The 27,377-nt window shown below is 53.8% G+C and overlaps 2 protein-coding genes across 2 annotated transcripts in view; one reads left to right on the top strand and one right to left on the bottom strand.

Moving 5' to 3' along the window:
- Positions 1-158: 158 nt before the first annotated feature.
- Positions 159-12,506, top strand: PCDH12 (protocadherin 12). The gene is made up of 4 exons (XM_054389022.1): positions 159-2,966; positions 3,464-3,558; positions 5,646-5,797; positions 12,142-12,506. The coding sequence occupies exons 1-4, from the start codon at positions 159-161 to the stop codon at positions 12,504-12,506; spliced, it is 3,420 nt and encodes a 1,139-aa protein (XP_054244997.1).
- The window catches only part of DELE1 (DAP3 binding cell death enhancer 1), a 29,588-nt gene continuing 11,295 nt past the window's right edge, over positions 9,085-27,377 (bottom strand). The window contains exons 7-12 of the mRNA XM_054388969.1: positions 26,962-27,104; positions 25,433-25,591; positions 22,743-22,835; positions 17,408-17,564; positions 16,346-16,607; positions 9,085-9,108 (exon numbers count right to left, since the gene is read on the bottom strand). Coding sequence (XP_054244944.1) covers positions 16,354-16,607; positions 17,408-17,564; positions 22,743-22,835; positions 25,433-25,591; positions 26,962-27,104 — 806 coding nt within the window. The 3' untranslated portion in view covers positions 9,085-9,108; positions 16,346-16,353. The remainder of the gene's footprint in view (positions 9,109-16,345; positions 16,608-17,407; positions 17,565-22,742; positions 22,836-25,432; positions 25,592-26,961; positions 27,105-27,377) is intronic.

The raw sequence follows: 27,377 nt of genomic DNA on the forward strand, positions 1-27,377 counted from the left end.
ACCCCCTGAGCTCGCTCAGCGTTTCTGCTCCTTTCCAGCCGGTGGCCTTTGGGACACGGAGATGGCAGAGGATGCTGCGGACTGGTGCTCGCCGTAAGGACCGCGTGGGCATGGGGCGGCAGCAGGGCAGGCCCGCGGCGCTGGGCTTCACCTGCAGCATGCTGCTGCTGGGCCGCTCCGCTCTCCAGCTGCCAGCCTTCTGGTGGTACCTCTTCCTCACTGCCGATGCCCAGGAGGTGGCCACCTTCACGGTGCAGTACCGGGTGTTCGAGGAAGTGCCGCCGGGAACGCTGATCGGGACCCTGGCCGAGCACTTCGAGGGGGGCGAGAGCGGCGACGCGGCGGACACCTTCCAGCTGATGGAGACCCCCGGCCGGTTCCCGCTGCGAGTGGGGAGCGGGGACGGGGCGCTCAGCACGGCCGGCAGGGTAGACAGGGAGCAGCTGTGCCGGCACAGCGATGCCTGCTGGGTCTCCTTCGATGTGCTGGCCGCCCGAAACCTGGCCCTGATTCACGTGGAAGTTCAGGTGCTGGACATCAACGACAACGCGCCGCGGTTCCCCACCCCCGAGCTGGAGCTGGAGATCTCGGAGAGCGCATCCCTGCGGACGCGCATCCCGCTGGACAGAGCCCTAGACGCTGACGCCGGCCCCAACGCCCGCTGCTCCTACGCCCTCTCCCGCAGCCAGCACTTCGCTCTGGAGCTCGTCCCCGGCTCCGACGGGACGCGGCACGCCGAGCTCGTGGTGGTGAAGGAAGTGGACCGGGAGCTGCACTCCTCCTTCGACCTGGTGCTGACGGCCACGGATCACGGGGAGCCCCCCCGGTCAGGTACCGCTTTAATTAAAGTCGTTGTCCTCGACTCCAACGACAACAGCCCCGTCTTCGCGGAGAGCTCTCTGACGGTCGAGGTGCGGGAGGATGCTCTGCCCGGGACCCTCCTCGTGACGGTCACGGCCACCGACCCCGACCAGGGCCCCAACGGGGAGATCGAGTACAGCCTGAGCCGGCACGCACCCCCGGAGGTGCTGGGCACCTTTGGCATCGACGCCCGCACGGGCAGCGTCGTCCTGAGGCACCCTCTGGACTACGAGGAGACCCAGGCCTACGAGCTGGACGTGCAAGCCCGGGACCTGGGCGCCAACCCCATCCCGGCTCACTGCAAGATCCTGGTCCAAGTGCTAGACGTCAACGACAACCCTCCCGATGTCCACGTCACCTGGGCCGCCCGGGCACCGGTGCTCTCCGAAGCCCTCCCCAAAGACAGCTTCGTGGCTCTGGTGACAGCCAGCGACCCCGACTCGGGCAGCAACGGGCAGGTGCACTGCTCCCTCGGCCAGGGGGCCGAGCACTTCAGGCTGAAGCGGACCACCAGCCGCAGCTACGTGCTGATGACCAGCGCCGCGCTGGACAGGGAGCTGCGCGCGGAGTACAACCTGACGCTGGTGGCGCAGGACCAGGGGGAGCTCCCCTTGGCCGTGCTGAAGCACCTCACCATCGGCGTCAGCGACGTCAATGACAATGCCCCCTCCTTCGAGAAGGCCTCCTACGAGGCTGCTGTGGCTGAGAACAGCGAGGCTCCTGCCTTCCTGCTCACCGTCCGGGCCACCGACCCCGACCTGGGCTTCAATGGCGAAATCACCTACAGCATCCCGGACTCCTCTGCTCTGGGTCTGGTCTCGATCGACCCCACCACTGGGGACGTTTTTGCCCTCCAAGCTTTTGATTACGAGCAGGTGAGGAACCTGGAGTTCCTGGTGACTGCGGAGGATGGTGGTCACCCCAAGCTGGCATCCAACGTGTCCCTCAGGCTGGCCGTGCTGGACCGGAACGACAACGCGCCCGTCGTCACCGCGCCGGCGCTGGTGGGAGGGGTGGCCACGCTCTCTGTCCTGGTCCACGCAGAGACTGGGTGCTTCTGGGTGGCCCCTGGGAACGGCAGCACCCAAGGGACTGCAGCAGTGACCAACGCCACGCTCATGTCATGTGCTGGCACTCCTCTGCTCTTCACTATCGCGGCCAGGGACGTGGACTCTGGCCTCAACGGGGCTCTCCGGTATGAGGTGGTGGGGGGGGATGACGTTGGCCTCTTCATCCTGGACCCTGTCTTGGGGCAGGTCTTCCTCAATGCCAGCAATGCCAGCAGCCTGGCAGGCAGTGAGCAGGAGCTGGTGGTGCGGGTGAGCGATGCTGGGGACGTGCCCCTGCACACCCTGGCCCGGCTCCGCTTGGTATTCCGGCGCCATGGGTCCTTCTCCAAGATCTCGGCCCAGGATCCCGGCTGGCTGAGCTCCTCTCTGCTGGTCATTATCTGCCTGGTGGCTCTCCTGGGCGGTAGTCTTCTCCTTTTGGCTTTCACCCTGTCTTTGAGGAAGAAGGAGAAGAAGGATGGCATGGCCTACAACTGCAGAGAGGCTGAGGATGCCCGCAGGCAGCAGCAGCTCAAGAAGCCACACAGGCAGATCCAGAAGGCAGACATCCACCTCGTCCCACTGCTCCGGGGCCGGCCCCGGGAGGATGAGCCTCCCCACTCCTGCCAGGAGGATCTGCCTGGTGTGCCTACCCCAGCACCAGGAAGCTCCCCACCAGCTCCCATTCACCTCACCCCCACTCTTTACAGGACCCTGAGAAATCAGAGGACCCAAAAAGACTCAGAGGAGGAGCAGGAGACCTTCAACTTGCCCATCCTGCAGCGCCGGCCCTGCCAGCCCCACAGACCTAAAAATTCAGCCAAAGAAGCTGTGAGCCCCCCGGATGCACCACCACACTCCAAGTGCTTGGTGAAGCCACTACAGGGGCCCATGGAAGGGCCCCTACTGGCACCCAGCCAGCCTGTGGGTGCTGGGGAACCTGGGCACCCCCAGCCCCACCAGCAGATCCTCAGGAGCCTGGTCCGGCTGTCACTGGTGGCACTGGCAGAGCAGAGCCCCAGTGGGGAGTTTGCCATGGAGTCACCACCAGTGCAGGTAGGAGCTGCCCAGCACCTTACTGGAGGTGTAGACCCCCTCCCCCCCCCCTCAAATCCTTCCTTGCCCAGGTCTTGCATAATGTGGGGTGGTGACAACATGCAGCCTTGATGATCTTTGGCTGATTCTCTTAGCCTTGGGTAGAAGTGCCCCAGCAGTAGGGGCAGGGTGGGCTGAACGGGCACCCCACCACAGACAGGGTCTCCCCACACCCACCAGACCACCCTGGGAGCTGGGATGGAGGATGGCTGCCCTGGGGAGAAGGGGACAACCCCAGGGGAGTGTGTGGGCAGGGACCAGCAGGCAAGGGAAGCAGTGTGGGGCCAGGTGGGCTGCCCAGCCGCTTGTTTTTCCTCCTTCATGGGGATGCTGAACCATCTGCAGGAGGAGGAAGCTCTATAAAAAGGCCGGGGAGGGGGTGTCCACAGGGGACATCCTGGCAGGAAGCAGCTTGAGTGGCCACTGCTGGGGCTCAACAGCCTTTTCCTGCCTTACAGCAAATCTCCCAGCTGCTCTCCCTGCTGCACCAGGGCCAATTCCAACCCAGGACAAACCACAGGGGGAACAAGTACACGGCCAAGAATGGCAGCAGGTAAGGCCCTTCCCTTCTCATGGTCCCTTTGAGGCCTCTGCTTCAGCCCCACTGGCTCCCAAGAGTATCCCCAAGGGCAAGACGACACTCAGGGCAAAACCTCATCCCTGGTTTTGCTAACCTGAGGCTGAGGAGGAAGGTCCTCCCTGTGCTCCTCATGTCCTGGCTTCACACTGGTATCCAGCACTTTCCTAGAGCTGCTCTTTGCCTCGTTCCTGGTGCTCCTTCCGTACTCTGCTGAGCTCCTCCATGGCCACAAACCATCTCTCCACTCTGGGTAGGGGAACCCCAATGTGTTCAAGTGTGATGGAGAGGTGCACTCATGGGCACAGAGGGTGCCAGCTTTGGAGGCAGCAGCACAAGGATGAGTTTTCTCCTGGCCCTGGGTGCTTTCCCAGAGATGCTAAGCTGACAGGAGTTTGAGGCACCTCTCCCCAGGCTAGGAGGCTAGCAAGGGAGATGTCACCAGCAAAGATGGTAAGGGCTGAAATCACAGAATCATGGAATCCCTTGGGTTGGAAGAGACCTTTAAGATCATCAAGTCCAATCATTATCTAACTCTGCCAAGTCTGAGATCTCAGTGGTGTGCCTAAGACATTCCCAGAGACACCCTACAGAGCATTCCCAGTAAATTATGCTCCTGACAGCTCTGGGGGAACACTCCTAAGGATGCCAGGGCTTCACTGCCTTGCCATGTCCCGTCTGCCCCCCACCTGCCCAGGACATGGCCAGGCACAGCTTTCTCCACCTCACTCATCATCTGCTCTATCTGCTAAGGATGGAGAGGGAGGGACAAGGCTGGGCTTGTGATGTTCCTTCCTACTCCTGCAGGATCTCCTTCTGATCCCACTGCTTTTGTTCATTAATTGGTGGGGACTGAAGTGATGATGCCTTTGGGGCTGTGAACAATGCACTGAGAGGACAAATGTCCTGGGGTGTGTGAAGAAGAGTGTGGCCAGCAGGTTGAGGGAGGTTCTCCTCCCCCTCTGCTCTGTGCTAGGGAGGCCACATCTGGATACTGGGTCCAGTTCTGGGCTCTGAGACAAGGAACTGCTGGAGAGAGTCCAACAGAGGCTACAGAGATGCTGAGGGGTCTGGAGCAGCTCTGTGAGGATCAAAAGCTGAGAGCCCTGGGGCTGTTGAGCCTGCAGAAGGCTCCCCAGATGGGATTTGAGCAATGCTCAGCACGAGCTAAAGGGTGGGGGACAAGAGGCTGTGGCCAGACTCTTGTCAGTGGTGCCCAGGGACAGAACAAAGGACAATGGGCACAAACTGGAAGCCAGAAGGTTCCATCTGAACAGGAGAAGAAAGTTGTTTGGTGTGAGGGTGCTGGAGAGAGGTTGTGGAGGGTGCCCAGAGAGGTTGTGGTGTCCCCTCTGAAGAGCTTCCAACTCCCCCTGGCCATTGTGCTCCTGGGCAAGGTGCTGTGGGTGCCCTGCTTGAGCAGGGGGGTTGGAGTGGATGTCCAGAGAAGGACAACGAGGCTGGTGAGAGGCCTTGAGCACAAGCCCTATGAGGAGAGGCTGAGGGAGCTGGGGGTGTTTAGCCTGGAGAAGAGGAGGCTCAGGGGAGACCTCATTGCTGTCTACAACTACCTGAAGGGAGGTTGTAGCCAGGAGGGGGTTGGTCTCTTCTCCCAGGCACCCAGCACCAGAACAAGAGGACACAGTCTCAAGCTGTGCAGGGGGAGGTTTAGGCTGGAGGTGAGGAGAAAGTTCTTCACAGAGAGAGTGGTTGTCCATTGGAATGGGCTGCCCAGGGAGGTGGTGGAGTCACCATCCCTGGAGGTGTTCAAGAGGGGATTGGACGTGGCACTTGGTGCCATGGTTTAGATAGTCATGAGGTGTAGGGTGACAGGTTGGACTCGATGATCTTTGAGGTCTCTTCCAGCCTTCTTGATTCTATGATTCTATGATTCTATGATCTCCAGAGGTCCCTTCTGACCTCACCATGCTGGGATTCTGAGAGGATGCCCACATCCCACCTCTGGATCATTTTGGGGGGGTAACAAACACCACACTCAGAGGAATGGCTGGGGCAGGGCTGTGCTGAGGGTGGGAGTGACTGAGTGCCTTGCCCCCTGGCAGGGCTGCGGGGCTGGATGCTGACTGCCTGAGCACCAAGGACAGCGGACACGGCGAGAGCGAGGCGGAGGATCGTGACTCCGAGAGCGGCTTTGAGCTCTCCGTGCAGCAGCTGGTGGGAGAGGAGCTGGAGACCCTCTTGGAGCCACAGGCAGGTGAGGTGGCCTCGCTCTTGGGAGCATGCTGGGGCTGGTGGAGGGCTCCAGCAGTGGAATCTTCTCAAATAACACACTGAGCCCATTCAGGAGATGAAACTGGTTGGCCTGCAGCAAGCCAGGGGGACAGTTAATCTCCTAGGGTGGCTCTGAGAGAGTGGCAGATGCATGGGAGAGCATCTGTGGACCATCTCCTGTGTTTTGGTACCAGACAGTATAGAGCTAAGGGACCTGCTGAGCTTCATGGTGGTTTTCCCCATGTGTTTGATCACCCTTGGTAGGGTTTTACTCCCATGGATGTATCTGCTGTTGGTTAGCTGATTTGGGAGGCTGACTTCTGCCAGCCTCATGGTTGTTTTCATGGTCCGTGCAGATTGAGGAATGTCAAGAGCTGTCCTTGCCAAGCCCTTCAAGATGGTATATATTTCCTACCAGGCTGAACTAGTCTGATCTCATCTCCTGTGATCATTACTAATGCTAGCATATCTTGGAGATGTGGTGACCAGAACTGTGAGCAGTGTTTAGGACACATCTACAGTGACCAGAACTGTGAGCAGTGTTTAGGACACATCTACAGGGACCAGAACTGTGAGCAGTGTTTAGGACACATCTACAGTGACCAGAACTGTGAGCAGTGTTTAGGACACATCTACAGTGACCAGAACTGTGAGCAGTGTTTAGGACACATCTACAGGGACCAGAACTGTGAGCAGTGTTTAGGACACATCTACAGGGACCAGAACTGTGAGCAGTGTTTAGGACACATCTACAGTGACCAGAACTGTGAGCAGTGTTTAGGACACATCTACAGGGACCAGAACTGTGAGCAGTGTTTAGGATACATCTACAGTGACCAGAACTGTGAGCAGTGTTTAGGACACATCTACAGGGACCAGAACTGTGAGCAGTGTTTAGGACACATCTACAGGGACCAGAACTGTGAGCAGTGTTTAGAATACATCTACAGTGTTGCTATAAGGAGGTCCTCTGCTTTGTTCTTCATCCACCTCCTTCCAGAGGCACCAACAGAGTTTTCTACACACAGTTCCCTACCTTGCAGGTGCCAGCTCAGTCCTTGTCTCAATGGCTGTCTGCTGAGTCTTACATGCAGTGATTTCCATGAACCCTTGAAGGCCTCAGAGGCTCTTGTCACCATTTCCACCTTGCCTCCTCCTGACACCACGTTCATTTGGAGCAGTAGTTAACAAACAGTAGCTAATAAACCAAGTAATTTCATATCTGAGTTCCTGGGGCGCTGCAGGGTGAATGCCATCTGGGCCTGACATTTTCTACATGCATCCTTTTATTGATTTGTTCTACAAAATCTCTTCTCCTGGCATTTCAATTTGAAAGGCTTGGGCTGACTCATGTCCTGTCACAGAAACTTTGCCATGGAGCCTCTCTGCTCTACCACAGCAAGAGGAACTGCCTGAGGTTTGTTGCTGTGGTGGTTTGATTTCCAGAGCTGGGTGTTTTCTCTGCCCTTCCTTAGAGGGAGAACCAAGGCTGCCTCTCTGCTTTGCCTTCCTGACCTGTTATTCCTGTAAGAGCAAAGGAAAGGCTGGGAGAAAGGAGAGCTGCAGAGGAAGGAAAGGCTGGGAGAAAGGAGAGCTGCAGATGAAGCAGGGGCTGGGAGAAAGGAGAGCTGCAGGTGAAGGAAAGGCTGGGAGAAAGGAGAGCTGTAGTTGAAGGGCTGGGAGAAAGGAGAACTGCAGAGGAAGCAGAGACTGGGGGAAAGGAGAGCCACAAGTGAAGGAAAGGCTGGGAGAAAGGAGTCAGAAATGAAGCAGAGGCTGGGAGAAAGGAGAGCTGCAGGTAAAGCAGGGGCTGGGAGAAAAGAGGTCCAAGCTTCCTCAGATTTACAGGTCCTGAGCCAAGAGCAGGGAGTGAACAGGTTGTCCAGCTCCATCCCAGTGGTGTACTGACACACATAGACCTGCCCAGCAGATCTGTCTACATCCAGTCCTGCCCAGGCAGGTTGCACAAAACCCCCCCACCAGTCTCTGCTGTGGAGAAGAATAACCATGAAGTGTCATCTGTGCTGCTTGGATTTGGTTTCCTAAGCTCTTTCCTAAACCTTTTCCTTTTTCCTAACCCCTTTTGCCATGTGACTGGAATTTCAGAGTGACCCCTGGTTCACTGGATGCTGAGGCTGTCCCAGTGTGGTTTCCTGCCTGTGCAGCAGAGCTACAGACAGGGAACTGCTGGAGACAGTCCAGTGGAGGCTACAAAGATGCCGAGGGGCCTGGAGCAGCTCTGTGAGGAGCAAAGGCTGAGAGCCTGCAGAAGAGCAGCCCCAGAGGGGAGCTGAGCAATGCTCAGCAAGACATAAAGGAGCTGTGGGGGACAAGAGGCTGGGGCCAGACTCTTGTCTGTGGTGCCCAGGGACAGCAAAAGGGGCAAGGGGCACAAACTGGCAGCCAGGAGGTTGCATCTGAAGAGGAGGAGAAAGTTGTTTGTTGTGAGGTGCTGGAGGCCTGGAGCAGGCTGGCCAGAGAGGTTGTGGAGTCTCTTTTTCTGGAGAGCTTCCAAATTCCCCTGGCCATTGTGCTCCTGGGCAAGTTGCTGTGGTGTCCCTGCTTTAGCAGGGGGCTTGGACTGGATGAGCTCCAGAGGTCCCTTCCAACCCCACCATGCTGGGATTCTGTGACTAAAGAGGCTGCCCTGCTTCACTGGAGCAAAACAACCTTCACCATGAGCCCAGACCCTCCCAGAAGAGCAGCAGAGTGCAGACGGCGCTGCTGGGCCTCCTTCCTCCTCCCAAACACAAACAGAGACGTGGACTTGCATCCTGAGCAAGGGAGGAAGGAAGCATGGCTTGTGCTCAGGAATATCCCCACAGCTGGCCCAGGCTTCATGCTGTTCACAGTGGGGGAGGCACTGCCCCAGTCATCTGTCCCTGCCAGAGCTGGGGGCTCATGCTGGAAGCACCCAGCTGCGGGCTCAGCTCAGTGCTGTCTGGTAACAACCACCCCCAACAGCAAAACAGGGCCTGCAGCAGCAGATAAAACAACTTTATTGATTCCAAACCCAGCCACCCCTCCCCAGACACCATCACAGTGAGGCAGTGAAGAGTTATCAGTCAAATTAAATGATCAAATTGAAGGACCAGGACCAGCACCCCCCTGAGTCTTGGCTCTCCCTTCAGTAAGCAGGCTCCTGTGGTGTCTTCCTCAAGAGCCAAAGAATCCAAACCTTCAGGCAATGGCTTCTTGCAGGCTGAGGAGAAGGGTGGATGTTGTACAGCAAAAAGGATGGGACACCCTTGGGAGATCCCTGAAGGAGCAGGCACTGAGACTGAAAGACTGTGACTGTAGGAAGAAATTCTGGAAGTTAAGCGGCGCAAAAGGTTTTGGAGACTTCAGCTGAAAGAAAATTGTCATCCCTGGCTGTGGAGTTGGCTTGGGGCAGTACATCTGCATGCAGCTGCTGAGGGGTGTGAGATGGGTGGTCTTCTCCTGCTTGCTTTGCTCTTGCAGTCATGCACTTGTGTGGTCCAGGCTTGCTTTTGGCAGCAGTGCAGTCAGGGTTACAGTGGCAGAAGCTGGGCTAAGGGTGTAGATGTTACAGGCAGGGAGATCTGTTGCATGCAGCAGCTGCCTGAACAGGGTGCTCCTGCTTCTGGTGCTTCCTGCATGCACTCAGGGACATTGCTTTAATGGTGTTGGGTTGATGGTTGGACTCAATCATCTTAGAGATCTTTTCCAACCAAACCAATTCTCTGATTCTGTGACCTCAGTGATGTATCTGCCCTCTTCTCCTCACCAGGTTTGAATCCCAGCCCTCAGCCCCATCCCACTCCAACACAGAGCTGTTTTCCCAGGACAGAGCAAGGAGCAGTTATGTAGTTGGCTGAGGAAGGGGACTTGATTTAGTGATTGAGGGGCACATGCCTCAGGGTTTGGCAGGGTATTGATTTCAGGACATGGTTTAATGGCCACAGTGGTCTTAGGTTAAACTTGATCTTAAAGGTCTCTTCCAACCAAATCACTTCCATGATTCTATGATTGTCTTCTGGAAGTAGCAGGACACATGCATTAGATGGGGACCCTCCCTCCTTTCAGAGCTCATTTTCACAGAATTGCAGGATGGTTTGGGTTGGAAGGGACTTCCAAAGCTTATCCAGTCCACCCCCCCTGCAGTCAGCAGGGATATCCTCCTCTAGAACAGGTTGCTCAGAGCCTTGTCAAGCCTCACACTGAGTATCTCCAGGGATGGAGCCTCAACTATCTCTCTGAGCAACCTGCTGCAGTGTTCCAACACCCTCATGGTGCAGAACTTGTTCCTCACATCCACTCTAAATCTGCTCCAACTTCAAGCCATTGTCCCTCGTCCTGTCCCTGCAGGCCTTTGCAAACACCTCCTCTGCAGCCTTCTTGTAATCCCCTTCAGGTACTGGCAGGCTGCTATTAGGTCTCCCTGGAGCCTTCTCTTCTCCATGCTGAGCACCCCCAGCTCCCTCAGCCTGTCCTCATAGCAGGGGTGCTCCAACCCCCCAAAGTAGGATAGAGCCACATAATCATGATGATGACAGCAGCTCCTGCCCTCTGACTGGGACTTGTATTCTGTCAGCAGACACCAGGTGTGGCTTTGCTGCTCTCAGTCAGTGTCTCCCAAACCCAGTGGTCACCTCGACCCCCCCAGGGGCTGTGGGGCTGAAGGGGTGTGGGGCTGGAGGCAGTGGCTGTGCACCACATCACGCAGCCTTGTTTACCAACTGCACGTTTTTGTCTGCAAGCTCTTGTTTGGGAAGCTCTACCTTGACAAACAAGAGCCCTGTTTCCTTCCCTGCTGTCTGAGGAGGAAGCTATTCCAGGCTCAGCCTGCTGTGGGGTCCTTCCTTTCATTTCCAGTAGCTGTTTATTCCTGGACAGTTGTAATCACCTCTTCTTTTGCCAGCACTATTTTAAGCAGCAACATTTCCTTTGTCAGAGCTTATCTCATACAAATAATTGCAGATTGTGGTCAGGTCCCCAGTGAGGATTTGCTTCCTTATGCTCAGTAACCCTCAGGGTCCCCTCACGTAAGCCTGGACTTGCTCCTGCTTTTATCTTAACAGTTTTTCTCCTTCTTCTGTCCTTACAAAGGGCTACAAAGATGATAAAGGGACTGGAACACCTCTGTGATGAGGAAAGACTGAGAGAATGAGGTCTTTCTAGGCTGGAAAAGAACAGCCTGAGGGGGATCTCATCAATGCTAATTAATACTTCAAGGGTGGGTGGTGCCCAGTGACAGGACAAGGGACACAAGCTGGAACATAAGAAGTTCCATCTGGACAAGAGGAACAATTTCTTGAATTAAGGGTGGTGGAGCTCTGAGACAGGCTGCCCAGAGAGGTGGTGGAGTCTCCATCTCTGGAGACATTCAAAAATCTACCTGGATGTGTTCCTCTGTAACCTGCCTTAGGTGATCCTGCCATGGCTGGGAGGTTGAACCTGGTGATCTCCAGAAGTCCCTTCCAACCCCTACCATTCTGTGATTCAGATCCCCTTTCCTACTGATGGACAATCAGATCTGTGTGCAGTCGTCCTAATCATGTCTCACCAGACCTTGTAACAATCCCAGGGCTGCCTTCATGCCAAGAGGGAACAGCCTGACCACCAAACTGTAGGATTCCATTTGCTCATTTTGGGTCAAAATCACATTAGGGGCACAGTGATGAGCCTGCAGCCCACACCCACAGCAGGCTCCTCATCTGTTCCAAATTGATCAACAACTACTTTACAGCTCAAATTTTCCTCACTGGTCTTCAGCCACCCAGCTGTGCATTTTATAATCCAGGATTTCATTCTACTGCTGCTGTTATTGTTTTCCCAAGAACCCTTTTCTTTGCAGTTTCAATGTGCCTGCTCAGCAGCAAATTCCCTCCCTAGAGTGGAAGTCCACCTTCTTTCTGCCCCATACTTCCCTCCCCCCTACCTTGAAAGCTTTCCATTGTTGCCTGCCTTTCAACCAGTCCTAAAGCCCTCACTTTCACTGCCTTTGCTGACAATTTAGTGAAGTGCCTCTTGAGGCTGCACCAAATGAGAGAACAAAGTGACCCTCGTGGTGTTTACATTAAAAACAAAACCCAAAAGATAAAACCCTGGGAGTTTGAAACCACTTCTAGTCTGGTTTCTCAAGCTGCTGGTTTGCATGGTGCTGCTGGTAGCTTGTCTCTAGCCCTGTTTACAATCTCACAGTTGATTTTTTTGTTTTGGGGGTGGGGGTGGAAAGTCTCCTTCTTTCTCAGTATTTATTTTTCTTTTTGGTTTCTTCCTCAACTCTTCCTGTCCACTCCGTGTTGTCTTCTCCACTCCATGTCTCACCAACAGCTCTTTTTTTTTTTTCCCCACTCCCTCCAGAGCTGGCCCTCAAGAGGCTGACAGCTGCTGACCCAGCATGGGTGGCTCGGCTCTCCTTGCCCCTCACCAGCAGCTACAAGGACAACGTCTTCTGCCCTGACTCTCCACATTCACCTCAGGATGAGGAAGCTGTGAGGCAGGAGAAACCGAGGACCTTTGAGACCTTTGGCAAAGGTGCTGGGGCCGACTCAAACGCTGCTGGGACGAGACTGGCCAGCACTTTCCTCTCAGAAATGAGCACCCTCTTTGAAATGATTTTGTCCCAGAAGGTCCAAGTGCACAACGAAACAGGCTCAGGGCTGCTGCGGCAGCTGTCGGCGCACGGGAAGAGCCTGGCACTGGAGGACAGCGCTCCTGTTGTGTAGGCAGCTTGGTGGCTCTGCAAAGGAGAGAAGAGTCAGAGCTCCATTCTACATTTGGGGTGCACAGGAGTGCTTTAGCAGGGTCAGTGTATCCTCCCTCTCTGAGCCTGATCACAACAGGCACGTTTCCTCCTTTGCCTCATCCCAGCAAATTTCCCCATGGTTGAGCTCACCTTCTTTAATTCCTTTCTACCCACCCAGTTCTTGCCCTCCTCGCTTTCCTCCTCTTCCACCTTCTCACCACACTCCAGTCACACAGAGGAAGGCCTTCTCCTCCCAGGCCAGGCTGATGGAGGGGCTAGGGGGGTGGGTATTAGATTAACCACAAGCACACCAGAGTCAGCGACACCCTTGTGCTCACAGCCTGTGCACCATGGATGACCAAATACCATAGTCTGCAATGTGCTGCAGCGTTGGGCTCCAGGATCTCAGTTCTTATTTAAATAAAATGGTTTGTTTTGTTTTGTTTTGTTTTTTTCCCTAACACCACCCTCTCTGGATCAAGCTGATGTAATGGTGGATCTGCAGAAAGCCTGAAATGGCAGCTCAGAAAGAGGAGATCTGCCTCTTGTCCCCACCTGATCCTTTCAGCTTACGTGGCTCTACCACCATCAGCTTGGCACGGAGTCCAACACCCCAAAATCAGCACTGGCACCTCTCCTACAGCTGCACTACACGCCCACCATTTCTTTCTCCAAGCTCTCTTTTGAGGCCATCAGATTTTGGAAGCCAGTCCTTGCCCAGAAGCAGACAACAGATGGCTGGAGTCTGCCAAAGGTAACCTGGGAAAAGGGAAGCGTGAAAGCGCCGGTTGGAAATGTTCAGTGGCAAGCTTCAAGCGCGTGAAGGGTTTTTTGCTTTCATCTGTGTGTATGTGAGCCATGAGGCAGAGCCTGGCTAGGAAACCAGGGGGCCAGGTATCAGTAATAAAGGAAGCACACACAGGTGCTGCAAGCCCTGGGGGGTTTGCAGAGCGTGGCAGGAGAATGGTGGCAGAAGCACCTGGAGTGCAGCTGCAGGCTTATGCAGTGCTTGCGGGTCGTGCACACACAGGACTCCTCTGCACCACAGTTTGGGCCTTCCAAGTATGATACAACCTCCCCACAGAGCAAATCTGGGGTGTGCTGGCAAAGTGGCTGCACAAGCAAGAGATGGGTCAAGCCATGGGAATGAGGGTAAGCTGTATCTCTGCTGCTAGGAGGAGCCTGCCAGCCTGCCCCTGTGACAGCTCAGGGCCACCGCTGCGGGCTCTGCTTCACCATCTTCATGTTAAAAACACTGCTCTGATCTCACAGATTGCATCAGGTTGGAAGGGAACCTCAAAGGTTATCTTCCCCAACCCCCCTGCAGTCAGCAGGGACACCTCCAACTAGATCAGGGTGCCCAGGGACACACCAAATCTTGAACGTCTCTACCACATCCCTGGGGAACCTGTTCCAGTATTTTATCACTCTCATTGTACAGAACTTCCTCCTGAAGTCCAACCTAAACCTTCCCTGCTCCAGTTTCAAACCATTGTCTCTGATTTCTCCAGAGATCACAGTTCATAACATGCCTTCTTCCACAGACAAACCTTGAGCATCCTGGGCTAGTGGGAGATGTCTATGCCCATGGCAAGGGGGGGTGGAACTGGATGCTCTTTAATGTCCCTTGCAACCCAAGCCAGTCTGTGATTCTCTGAATCTATGCATTTTCTGCTGGTAGGGCTGTTGCATCAGGTGTCTTTGGGTGAGATTTTTTGGCTTTCATTTTACTGTTAAGTTGTTCAACCCAGCAGCCATGATCCTGGAGCACCTCAGCAGTGTCCTACCTGTGTTCCTTTTCCACACACCTCGAGGTGACAGTGCCCTGCTTTTAGTGTGCACACACACACAGGCCACAGCACAGCAAGCTGCTCACACAGCTCATTTAAAACAGAGTACATGAGAGTTATCCCTTTTCTGTTGCTCCTGGGAGCAAATGACAAAAGCAACAGAGTGAGATTTCCCCAGGTAAGACTCTTTAATATCTAAACCATCCACTGTTGCACCTGGAGTCTCCAAAGTGCTTTACAGATGACTCCATCTCTGGCAATAAAGCAGGCCTGATGGGTTTGCCCCAGCCGTGCTGCTACAGAAATATCTTGCTGGGTTTTTTTTTGTTCTTTCATAAACAAAACAGTCTCCTGCACCACAACATTGTCAACAGCCAAACTCTGGCTGGGATGCAGCTGTGCAAAGCAGGCAGGAGGCAGAGCTGTGGCTGTGAGGAGATGCAGCCCTCAGCATCCCAGGAGCACGCAGGGAGGACAAACGCACTGCACCACCTCACCTCTTCCTCTGCCAAGTTACTTTGATCTGCCTGTCAATGGCCAAGCTTTACACAAAAATACATCCTAAGCAGCAGGTTAAAAAAGGAGCCAAATTCCTCTCTCTTGGTTCAGTTTCCTGACTCTTCAAACTGCTTTCCTAACCCCCCCTGTCCTGTGCTCACCGCCGCGTAAGCACCTTGTGGATTATCGCGGCATAGGAAATCCACCCGAGGAATTTCCTGCTAATTGTATCCTGCTTGATAAAGGAAATGGACTAAGAAAGCTTGGTCTGGGCAGAAAGAGAGACCAGACTAGAGCAGAAGAACAATCAGATGCATTGAGCTCCTCCCTTGCTGAATGGAGACCACAGCAAGTTCAGGACGGGGCCACTGCCTTTGTTTTCCAGAGGCTGATCTACACAAAGCACCAAGAGCAGTGTGGCTACAGGAAGCCAGAGAGTTTGTACAGATGCCCTTGAACCAGTTTAAACTGGTGTGGACAAATGGCTTTTTCCGGATTCAGCTGCTCCAGGGGAAGAAATTATCCTACCAGCTGCTTGCTGCCTGCCTGCCTGCCAGAGGTTACTGCCCACTGGGAGCATCCCTTGCCCACACCAGTGGAAAGGAACTGGGCTGCTTAGCAGGTGGGTACACAACACATTCTGGAGCCAACTCTGCTCACTGTGACTCAAAGGGGTGTACCCATGGGAGCAGCCTGCTGCCAGAGCTGAAGGAATCCCATAGGATCATAGAACTGTTTTGGCTGGAAAAGCTCTCTAAGATCATCCAGTCCAAGCATCAACCCAACACCACCATGGCCACCAAACCATGTCCCCAAGTGCCATGGCCACAGGTTTCTTGAACACCTCCAGGGATGGGGACTCCACCACCTCCCTGGGCAGCCTGTTCCAATGCCTGAGCACTCTGGCAGGAAAGAAATTGGGGCCCAAAGGACATTGACAACAGTGCAGCAAGTCCAAGGACAGTGGTCTTAGGTTAAACTTGATCTTAAAGGTCTCTTCCAACCAAATCACTTCCATGATTCTATGATTGTCTCCTGGAAGTAGCAGGACACATGCATTAGATGGGGACCCTCCCTCCTTTCAGAGGTCATTTTCACAGAATTGCAGAATGGTCTGGGTTGGAAGGGACTTCCAAAACTCATCCAGTCCACCCCCCCTGCAGGCAGCAGGGACATCCTCTACTAGATCAGGCTGCTCAGAGCCTTGTTGAGCCTGACCTTGAATATCTCCAGGGATGGGGCCTCAACTATCTCCCTGGGCAACCTCTTCCAGTGTTTCACCATCCTGGTGGGGCAGAACTTGTTCTTCACATCCAATCTCAATCTGCTCTTCTCTAGTTTGAAGCCATTGCCCCTCGTCCTGCCACTACAAGCCACAGGAGACATCACAAGGCTCATTCTCAACCCTTCGGTATTTAAAAAATGACTCCTGCTCCATTGAGAGAAAGCCTTCTCCTTCCACTCACTGCTAGCCTGCTTCCAGCTCCACAGAGAGGAAGAGCTGCCTGCCCTGCCTGCCTGTGTCCCTTACCTGTTGCTCTAGAGGCAGCAGTGGTGGGGCTCCAAGCGCTGCAGCTCCAGTGGTGCTGTGTTGTTTCCCAGGGCACGGCTCCATCCTGCAGCACCAAGCATCATGTGGAGTCCATCTACACTCCAAGAGTGGGGCAGGGTGAGGGCAGGTTGTGCTGGCTGGGTGGTGTGCAGACCTGCAGGCACATGCTCAGCAGCCCAGAAAGAAGGGCTAGAGGAAGAGGCTCTTATTCCAGAGAGGAAGGTGTGCTTTGGTAGCCTGTCTGAAAGCACAAGAAAGCAAGGTAGTGATCAGAGAGTCACAGAATGGCTGGGGTTGGAAGGGACCTTGCAGAGCATCTTGTTCTAACCCCCCACAGACAGGGACATCTCCTACTAGACCACCTTGCTCAACCTGCCTTTGAATACTTCCAGGCTTGGAGCCTCCACATCTTTTCTCTTGGCAACCCATTCCAGTGCCTCACCACCCTCATGGAGAAGAATTTCTTCCTAATGTCTCATCTAAATGGAACTTCTTCCAGTTTGAAGCCATCACCTCTTTTCCTTTCACTCACTGCCCTTATCAAAAGTCCCTCCCCAGCTCTCCTGTAGCCCCTTTCAGGTACTGGAAGGCTGTTCTGAGGTTTCCCTGGAGCCTTGTCTTCTCCAGGCTGAACAGCTCCAACTCTCCCAGCCTGTGTTCTCCAGCCCTCTGATCATCTTCATGCCTCCTCTGGACCTGCTCTAACAGTTCTATGTCCTTCTTGTGTTGGGGGGCTGCAGAGCTGAATACAGCACTGCAGGTGGGGTCTCACCAGAGCAGAGTGGGAGAATCCCCTCCCTTCACCTACTGCTTCTCAATGCTACACCATAGCATGGGACCAGTTCTTCCACTTCAGCTTGACTGGAAAGAGCTGGTGAGAAGCAGAAAGAGCTGCGGAAGAAAAGCGCTCCCTTCAGTAAAGAGGTCTTCCTCTTGCCATGGCCCTGTGCTACCTTTCCTCAGGCAATCCAAGCCCCACTTTTATGGGGTCACCACCCCCACAGAGCCCCACACCCCCTCTTCCCTTCCCACCCCTGGTACCTTCCACCTCCTCTGCTAGCAGTCGCAGCCTCTCCCGAGCGCTCGGGTTCCCCGCAGCAGCTGACTGCCGGTAGTGCCTCATCGCTTCCGCCAGGTTCTGCTGCACTCCGAGGCCCTGCTCATAGCAAACGCCCACGTGGTACCTGCTTTGGGCATCCTAGGCACAGGAGAAAGCAGAGCCATCAGCCTCACACCAGGGAGAAGTGATGACAGCACATGAAAGGAGAGCAGAGAGCCTCTAACACCTTCTTTGAAGTTTGCTGATTTATCCTTGGTCACCTCCTTTCAAGTTTACTCCTCTGTCCCTCAGACCATGTCTGCAGGAATTTCATCTCTTCTCTGAGCAGAAAGTGAAGCAGAATTGCTTACCAGCTACCTCTAACTCAGAATCTCAGAATCCCAGCATGGTGGGAGTTGGAAGAGACCTCTGGAGATCATCCATCCAAGCCCCCTGCTAAAGCAGGGCACCTACAGCAACCCCACCCCTGCCCCCCAACAGCCAGAGAGGGTTGGAATCCCTCCAGAGAAGGAGAATCCACAACCTCTCTGGGCAGCCTGCTCCAGGGCTCCAGCACCCTCACACCAAAAAAGTTTCTCCTCCTCTTCTGAAGGAACTCTTTGGGTCCCAGTTTGTGCCCGCTGCCCCTTGTCCTGTCACTGGGCACCACTGACAGGAGTCTGCCCCCATGCCCTTGCCCCTCACCCTTTTGCTCTTGCTGAGCATTGCTCAGATCCCCTCTGGGGCTGCTCTTCTCCAGGATAAATGGTCCAAGGACCGTGCTCCTTCGTTGAATACATAGAATGGTTTGGGTTTGAAAGGTCCTTAAAGATAATCTGGATGCAAACCCCTTGCCATGGGCAGGGACATCTCCCCCCAGGCCCAGGCTGCTCAAGGCCTCACCCAGCCTGGCCTTGAACACCTCCAGGGAGGAGGCATCCACAACCTCCCTGGGCAACCTGTTCCAGTATCTCACCATCCTCACTCTAAAGAATTTCTTCCTAATCTTCAGCCTACATCTCTCCTCTTTCAGCTTCAATCACATCCCTTCCCAGTTAAATTCACAGATTCCCTTCAATGTTCACAGCATTGTCACAGGAACAAAGGAACTGCTGCCTCTGCAGAGTATCCTGATGGATTGTCTCAGGGCTAAGGGGACTTGGGCAGCTCTGACTGCACCCACATCCTGCTCACACCCAAGCTCTGAGCACGCCCTGTGGATTGCCCTCCTACAGGTCATGCAGAAGTTTCATAAAAACATAACAAATGCCACAGTGATACTTGCTGCCAAATGTTGGAAGAGCCACCTCAGCAGTGTCATGGTGGCCATCAGGCCTTTGACACCACTGTCTTGCTCAGCCACACCTAATTATACTCCAGAAGAAATCTCAGGCAGTGGAAACCAAGCTGTGCAAGTCACAGAATGGTTTGGGTGGGAAAGGACCTTCAAAGGTCATCCAGTCCAACACTCCTGCAATCAGCAGGGACATCTGCAAGTGGAACAGGTTGCTCAGAGCCACAAACAACCTCGCCTGGAATAGCTCAAGGGATGAGGCATCTGCTACCTCTCTGGGAAACCTGGGCCAGGCTCTCCCTACTCTCAGTGTCAAACATTTCTTCCTTCTCTCCACTCTGAATCTCCCTCTTTTAGTTCAAACTATCTCCCCTTGTCCTGTCACAACAGGCCCTGCTCAAAAGTCTGTCCTCAGCTTTCTGATCAGCCCTTGAAGCGTTGAAAGGCCACCAGGTCTCCCTGGAGCCTTCTCTTCTCCAAGCTGAACAACCCCAACTCTCTCAGCCTGGCCTCACAGCAGAGGGCTTCCAGCCCTGCCAGCATTGCTGTGGCCTCCTCTGGCCCCACTCCAACAGGTCCCTGTCTGTGCTGAGGACTCCAGCGCTGGCCCCAGCATTGCAGGTGGGGTCTGAGCAGAGCAGAACCCCTCCCTGCACTTGCTGCCCATGCTGCTGGGGATGCCAACCCAACCCCCTGATATGTTTATATGCACTTTATCTGAGATCCCATAGGAGGAAAAGGGTCTCCCAGAGAGCAAGGAAGCAAGATGATGGTTCTGAACACATTGAAAGCCCTCATGGGCTAGAGGTCACGCAGACCTTTTCCAGCAAAAGAGCCAGCAACGTGCCTCAGTGTGTGCCTGCCAGAAGCATGATCTAAACAAGGCTTGGCAAGGCACCAGAAAAGAAGAAAGGAAGTTAAGTAGCAAGTTTTAATGAAGGCATGAGGAAAGAACATATTGCAAGTGTTGCTGTCTGGGGATGTAGCTGGGAGAGGGAAGCGAAGAACTCACTGAGTGGGTGCTCCGCAAAATGTTGCAAGCCTCGGTTTCTGACAGCAACAAACTTCTTCAGAGAGGAGATAAACATGTTGAAGGATTGGCACTTGAGAAGTGACAAGAGACAGGGTGAAGTAAGTATGAAGTATTCCACTAGCCATCTCTTGGCTGATGAACACCTCAGAGACAAGAGCAGGAGGAGAACAGCTCCTCAAATTAGCACGGCAGGAGTGCCGGCGATGTGCTCGGAAATGGAGGTGGTCAGGCCTGGTTCCCCCACAACACTCGGCTGTGGCTTTTAGATTCCATGGTTGCATGGATAGAACAAGGGAGGAGGATAAAAAGTAGTAACCAAAAGTAAAAAGCAGTTCTCTGAAGCTTCCTTGTATTTGGAAGAACACTTGTCAGAGTTCCTCCCTCAGCTCCAGCAGCGAGAAAGAACGCGAGACAGAAATGCTGAACCCTTGACTTTCTGTGCCTGTTTTGCCTTTCTGGAGCTGGAGCTGATTGGTGCTGGCCTTGCCTCACCCAGCTCCAGGATTCTTCTGAGGGACTAAACAGGGTAATGGGAAAGGAACACAGAATGGGTTGGGTTGGAAGACACCTTAAAGGTCATCTAGTCCAATTAAGTCTACCCTCTGAGGAGGGGAAATTGAGACCGGAGATGAGGAAGAAATTCTTTCTAGTGAGGGTGGGGAGACACTGGAACAGGTTGCCCAGGGAGGCTGTGGATTTCCCCTCCCTGGAGGTGTTCAAGTCCAGGTTGGATGAAGCAACCTGGGCTAGTGGGAGGTGTCCCTGCCCATGGCAAGGGGAGTTGGAACTGGATGATCTTCAAGGTCCCTTCCAACTGAAACCATTCTATGAATCTCCCAGCTAGTCAGAGATCTTCAGGAAGGTATCACACACACCTTCTCCAAGCAGGTTTAGCTCTGAACACCAAATAATCCCTTTTAGCAATCCATAGTCCCAAAGTAAAGCCAACTGAATGATTATCAGAGAATGGTTTGGGTTGGAAGAGACCTTAAAGATCATCTAGTCCAACTCCTGAACAGTCTGAGGTCACCATGAAGGTATCACACACACCTTCTCCAAGCAGGATTAGCTTTCAGCAATGCTTAATCTCTCTTGGCACCCCACAGTCCCAAAACAAACCAGACTAAATGACTATCACAGTCATTAAGAATGCTTTAGGTTGGAAGGAACCTTAAAAATCACCTACTCATGGAACCCTTCTCCCAGCAGAACATCAGGAGATACATCCCAGGGAGCCTATGCAGGAGCCTGCCACCAGAACCCAGGCTGTGGTGGCTCTGCTGCCAGCATCCACTGGGAAACAGAGGTGGGAAAGGTGATTAGGGTCTGGGAACTGGCATAGTGATAAAAACACAGAGGGCCTGCAGAGGGAACTGGACAGGCTGGATCAATGGGTTGAGGTTCAACAAGGCAAAGTGCTGAGCCTTGCACTTGGCTGGCAGCAACCTCATGCAAACACTAAAGGCTTGGGGCAGAGTGGCTGGAAAGTTCCTGGTGGAAAAGGATCTGGGGGGGTGTTGGCTGACAGCCAGCTGAAGGTGAGCCAGGGTGTGCCCAGGTAGCCAAGACATCAGCATCCTGACCTGTACCAGCAATAGTGTGTCCAGCAGGAGCAGGGCAGGGATTGTCCCTCTGCACTCAGCACTGATGAGCCCACACCTCAAATACTGGGTTTAGTTTTGGGCCTCTCACTCTGAGAAGGACATTGAGGTCCTGATGCTTGTCCAGAGAAGGGCAACAAAGCTGGGGAAGGGTCTGGAGAACAGGGCTGGGAAGGAGCAGCTGAGGGAACTGGGGTTGTCCAGCTGGGAGAAAAGCAGGCTGAGGGGAGACCTCACTGCTCTCTACAACTCCCTGAAAGGAGCCTGGAGTGAGGTGGGGGTTGGTTTCTTCTCCCAAGTAACAAGTGACAGGGTCAGAGTTATACCAGGGGAGGTTTAGGTTGGACATTAAGAAAAGTCTCTTCCCCAAAAGGGCTGTCAAGCCCTGGAACAGGCTGCCCTGGGCAGTGGTGGAGTCACCATACCTGGAGGGGTTTCAAAGCCAGAGAGATGTGGCACTGGGGGACATTGGTAGTGTTGTGTTAATGGTTGGGCTTGATGGTCTGAGAGCAGTGAAAGAGGTTGTCTGAAGAAGGTGTAGATGCTCCATAATGGGAACCTGCCAAACTATGCCTGATGAATACAAGCACTGGTGCTGCAAGAGCCACCCTAAGCCAACAGGGCTGTTCCTCCATTCCTGCTCTGGAGGGTCAGCACTCCAAAGCCTCCTTCCTCTCCAAGATACACTCTGCTGTGATGGTTTGAAACTGTCTTTTAAATTTTTTTCCTTGCAAAGTTCAAAACAGAGAAAGTGAAAGAGTGTCAATAAGTCACTATTGGGTGTAAGAAAGCAAAATAACGATTGTTCTAAACACTTCCATTGGATAGATAGAAATGTTTAAGAACTGTTACCCAAAACAAAGTAGGCACTCTGCACATTCTGCGTTCGGCAGTGGGGGCAGTTGCTGAGCTGTCTGGCTGCTGTTTCTTCTTCTCTTCTGGCTGAAGATAACACACTGACCTTGGCAGCTAAGTTAACAACTTTCTGCTTTAACTAACTCTGCTTCTCTGTCCAGGGGGGTCTGGGGGGGAAGCTCCTGGGAGAGGGAGGCCCCTTTGGGAGGGTCCCCTTGGGGGGAAGCAAAGGGAGATCGGTTGTGCTTTTCTGTTGATTGTATATATTTGTGAATGTTGTGAATTTTGTGTATTTGTACATATTCATTGCATTTCATTGTAGATTTTAGACTCTGCTTTGTAAATACAGCTTTTCATTTGCTTCCAGACTGAGCTAGCCTGGTTATTGTCGGTGGAGGGGGAATTTCAGCTCACACTGACACATCTGCCCTTTCAGATTTTGCTCTCCAGTCCTGGTACTGGCTCCCACTTCCAAGAAGCCCTGAAACCTGTCACCTGTAACCTGCAATGATCCCAAGCTGAGAACAATCAGAACTTGCAAAGGATTTACTTACACCACTCTTGGCTGCCAGCAGCAGGTACTTCAGTCCTCTCTCCTCCTTAGGCTGCAGGCCCCTCAGGTAGAAGACTCCAAGATAAGCCTGTGCCTGCAACAAAACCACACAACACACATCAGCCAGCATCTTCCCCCTTCAGAACTTCAGGTTTTGAGCAAGCTGCTGGAATGCCAGGGTTACTGTGGCAAGATGTGTGCCCAGCACCCTGCTTGCTGCAGAGCCTGCTGAGGGAAAGTGGAATTCACAGCTTGCATTGGGAGGGAAGGGACCCTTAAAGACCACCTTGTCCAACCCCCCTGCAGTCAGCAGGGACACCTCCAACATCATCAGGCTGCCCAGGGACACACCAAGTCTGATCTTGAATGTCTCCAGGGATGGGGCCTCAACCACCTCCCTGGGCAGCCTGTTCCAGTATCTCACCACCCTCATTGTGCAGAACTCCCTCCTGATGTCCAACTTAAACCTCCCCTGCTCCAATTTCAAACCATTGCCTCTCATCCTATCATCACAGACCCTTCTGAACAGTCCCTCCCCAGCCTTCTTGTAGGTCCAAGCAAAAAATCATAGAACCATAGAATCAGTCAGGGTTGGAAGGGACCACAAGGATCATCCAGTTCCAACCCCCCTGCCATGGGCAGGGACACCTCACACCAGATCAGGCTGGCCAGAGCCTCATCCAGCCTGGCCTTAAACACCTCCAGGGTTGGGGCCTCAACCACCTCCCTGCACAACCCATTCCAGGCTCTCACCGCTCTCATGGGGAAGAACTTCTTCCTCATGTCCAGTCTCAATCTCCCCACTTCCAGCTTTATTCCATTCCCCCCCAGTCCTGTCACTCCCTGATAGTCTAAAAAGTCCCTCCCCAGCTTTCTTGTAGCCCCCTGCAGATACTGGAAGGCCACAAGAAGGTCACCTCGGAACCTTCTCTTCTCCAGACTGAACAGCCCCAACTCTCTCAGTCTGTCCTCATAGCAGAGAGGCTCCAGCCCTCTGCTCATCCTGGTGGCCCTTCCCTGGACACCTTCCAGCATGTCCATATCCCTCTTGTAATAGAGGCTCCAGAACTGGATGCAGTACTCCAGGTGGGGTCTCAGCAGAGTGGAGCAGAGGGGGAGAATCCCCTCCCTGGCCCTGCTGGCCACACTTCTCCTGATGCAGCCCAGGCTCTGCTTGGCTCTCTGGGCTGCAAGTGCTCCCTGCTGGCTCCTGCTGAGCTTCTCATCCTCCAGCACCCCCAAGTCCCTCTCCTCAGGGCTGCTCTCCAGCCAGTCCTTGCCCAGCCTGGACTTGTGCTTGGGATTGCCTCGACCCAGCTGCAGGACCTTGCACTTGGTCTTGTTGAACCTCCTGAGGTTGGCTTGTGCCCACCTCCCCATCCTTCTGAGATGGCAAACACAGAATGACATTTGATCTGCAGAGCCCCACTGAGTGCAGCCAACATCCCCACACTGACAGCACAGGGCCCAGAATATCCTTTCAAACTGCACTGTGGAAAGCCAGAGCCAGAACAAGGCTCCTCCTCGTGAGCTGTCCAGAAGACAGAGCAGATGCACTTCCTGGAACAGTGTGCTCCAAGAGGGACTGCCAGAACGACAAGATGGCACATGCCTCAGTGCATCTCCTAACGAGTGGGAAAGGAGGGCAAGGTACACAGACCCATGTGGATGAATCATCTTGAAAACTCCCAGACACAATATGAGGATCTGTTCTAAATTCAAGCATCTCAAGGAAGTTCTTCCACCCAAAGCAACCTGTACTCATGCAATTAAGAGGAGATGACACACAGAATCAGAGAATTCTTTTGAATGGAAAGGACCTTTAAGACTATCAACTCCAACCATTCTCTAACTCTACCAAGGCTGGTGCTAAACCATGTTCCTCAGCACCACATCTTTGCCTCTTTTATACCCCATCAGGGATGGGGATTCAACCACTTCCAACAGCAGCCTGTTCCAGGGCTTGACAACCCTTTTTGGGAAGAAATCCTCATGTCCAACCTAAACCTTCCCTGGGACAACTTGAGGCCATTTCCTGTTGTCCTGTCACTTGTTACCTGGGAGAAGATGCAAACACCTATATGGCTCCAACCTCCTTTCAGGGAGTGGTAGAGAGCCTCCTCTTCTCCAGAGTAAACCACCCCAGATCCCTCATCTGCTCCTCACCAGCCCTGTTCTCTAGACCCTTCACCAGCTTCATTACCCTTCTCCGGACACACTCCAGCACCTCAATGTCCTTTTTGCAGTGAAGGCCCCAAAACTGAACCCAATACTCAAGGTGTGGCCTCATCAATATACAGTGGAACAATCACTTCCCTGGTCCTGTTGGCCACACTATTGCTGATAGAGGCCAGGATGCTGTTGGTCTTCTTGGCCAGCCTGGAAAAGTGCAGGTCAGTTTTCCTAAACCAATGGTCTAATCTCTGCATCTAATCCAAGAGCCATATGAAGAAGCCCAACAGAGACCCAAAGCTGCTGACCCAGCAGGTAGGTACCTGCCCTGTGGTACCTCAGCAGGGTAGCTGCCTCCCATGTGCAGCCAGGGCTGTCTCCTACACACTGCCAGGAACATACAAAGGAAGAGTTTTGCTTCCAGTCCCACAGACGCTGCTTTTCAGGATGTATTCAACTCTTTCAGCCAGGCTCTTCTGCTGGCTCTCTCCTATGAACTCCCACGCTGTGGACACTAACCTCTGTGATGCCAGCCACTGCTGCTTGCTCCAGGAAGGTCACTGCCTCCTGGTGCCTGTGCCAGCTGTTTGCAGGTGTGTGGCCCAGGAGGTATCTGGCGTAGCGGTACTGTGCCATGGGGTGACGGCTGCTGGCTGCGTGGCAATAATAAAAAGCTGCCTGGAGAAAGAGAAACAGCCCTGTGTGACTCTGGTACCACATGTCCTCAAATGGCACCTGACTCCCCTCTGCCCAGGACAAGCTTAGCCTCTCTGTCTAATCTGTCACAAGCTGCACAAGCTTACCCCAGCAGCTGTCCCACACTTCCCTGTTGAAGAACAGAGACTGGTTTGGGTGGGGAGGTCACAGCCAGTCCCACCGCCCTGCAGTCAGCAGGGGCATCTGCAACTAGAGCAGGTTGCTCAGAGGACCAAACAACCTCACCTGGAATGGTTCCAGGGATGGGGTATCTACCACCTCTCTGGGCAGCCTGGGCCTGTGTTTCACCACCCTCAGTGTCAAACATTTTTTCCTTCTCTCCAGTCTGATCTCCCTCTTTTAGTTCAAACCATCACCCCCTGTCCCCTCACTACAGGCCCTGCTCAAAAGTCTGTCCCCAGCTTTCTGATCAGCCCTTGAAGCACTGAAAGGCTACCAAAAGTCTCCCTGGAGAGCCTTCTCTTCCTTCTCCAAGTTGAACAACCCCAACTCTCTCAGTCTGGCTTCACAGCAGAGGGCTTCCAGCCCTGCCAGCATTGCTGTGGCTTCCTCTGGCCCTGCTCCAAGAGGTCCCTGTCTGTGCTGTGCTGAGGACTCCAGAGCTGCCCCAGCACTGCAGGTGGAGGTCTGAGCAGAGCACAGCAGAGAGGCAGAATCCCCTCCCTGCCCCTGCTGCTCACACTGCTGGGGATCAGCCTGGGGCTGGGCTGACAGTGCTGGGTGCTGGCAATGTGTGACTGCTGAGGTGAGACAATGGACTGCGACCACAGGAGAGCCCTCCAACCACTCTGCCTTCTCGACTCAAAACTCCCCACGATGAAGGGGGTGGCACTGGGCCAACAATAGCAAAGCTGACTCTGTGCCAACAGGGATCTGCACAACTGCTGGAAACAAGCTGCCTTTGCAGATCTTTCCAGCTCCAGAAGATGCTGGCTACAGCCAGCTTGCACTAGGTGGCAGCTCTAGTTAAGGTACCCGAAGTGGCTGGCTGGAGATGCAAAGCAGCCCTGGGATGTGCAGGGGTGTTTTAAATACAGCAACATGACAGTTTTCTCCTCACACTCTCCTGGGTGCTAGCAGCACAGCCCGTGCACCTATGAGAAGACCTGAGAAGCTATGAGAAAGGGGATTTCAGGAGCACATCTCTGAAGGGATCTGTGACACTGAAGCCAGCGCTGCACAGCTCCACTTTATGTTATTTCCAGCACTTTCTAACGAGCCTTCAGAGAGTGCCACACCCATGCAAAAGGAGGAAAAACACCTGTGTACCCCACAAAGACCACTCTGCTGCTCTTGTGCCCCACATAACCAACTCCACATGCCATGGATACCTTTTCCAAGTCTTTTTTTGTGCCTCTGCCATGCTCGTAACACAGACCCACGTTGAACTGGGCTTTGCTGTAGCCTCGATCTGCTGCCAGCTTGAAGCAGGTGTAGGCTATCCCATAGTGGCCTGCCCTCATGCTTTCAATCCCTGAGAAGAAACCAATGTAAAAACAGGAGAAAAAGAAAACAGACAGAATGCAGCCCACAATGCAGCAACATCCCCCAACAGCTACTGAGCTTTGCTTCTTTTTTTCCTGGCCCATGCCAAGTGCTCTGGGTCCACTTCCAGCTGGCTCACCAGCCCTCAAAACCACAGGCCCAAAGTTTCCACAGGAGAAATGGCCCCACTGAGTTCTAGGGATTTTTCTAGCCTGATTGCAAAGGAGGCTGATGGGCTAACACAACGTATGGCTTGCACAGA

Source organism: Indicator indicator, chromosome 18, assembly GCF_027791375.1.
Source record: "Indicator indicator isolate 239-I01 chromosome 18, UM_Iind_1.1, whole genome shotgun sequence".
Classification (NCBI taxonomy): Eukaryota; Metazoa; Chordata; class Aves; order Piciformes; family Indicatoridae; genus Indicator; species Indicator indicator.

Excerpts from the sequence above, each read along its gene's own strand:
- PCDH12 (XM_054389022.1), top strand. The coding sequence starts at position 159 with ATGCTGCTGCTGGGCCGCTCCGCTCTCCAGCTGCCAGCCTTCTGGTGG. Across the intron at positions 2,967-3,463 it reads TGGAGTCACCACCAGTGCAG|CAAATCTCCCAGCTGCTCTC; the intron begins GTAGGAGCTGCC and ends CCTGCCTTACAG. Across the intron at positions 5,798-12,141 it reads CCTCTTGGAGCCACAGGCAG|AGCTGGCCCTCAAGAGGCTG; the intron begins GTGAGGTGGCCT and ends CACTCCCTCCAG.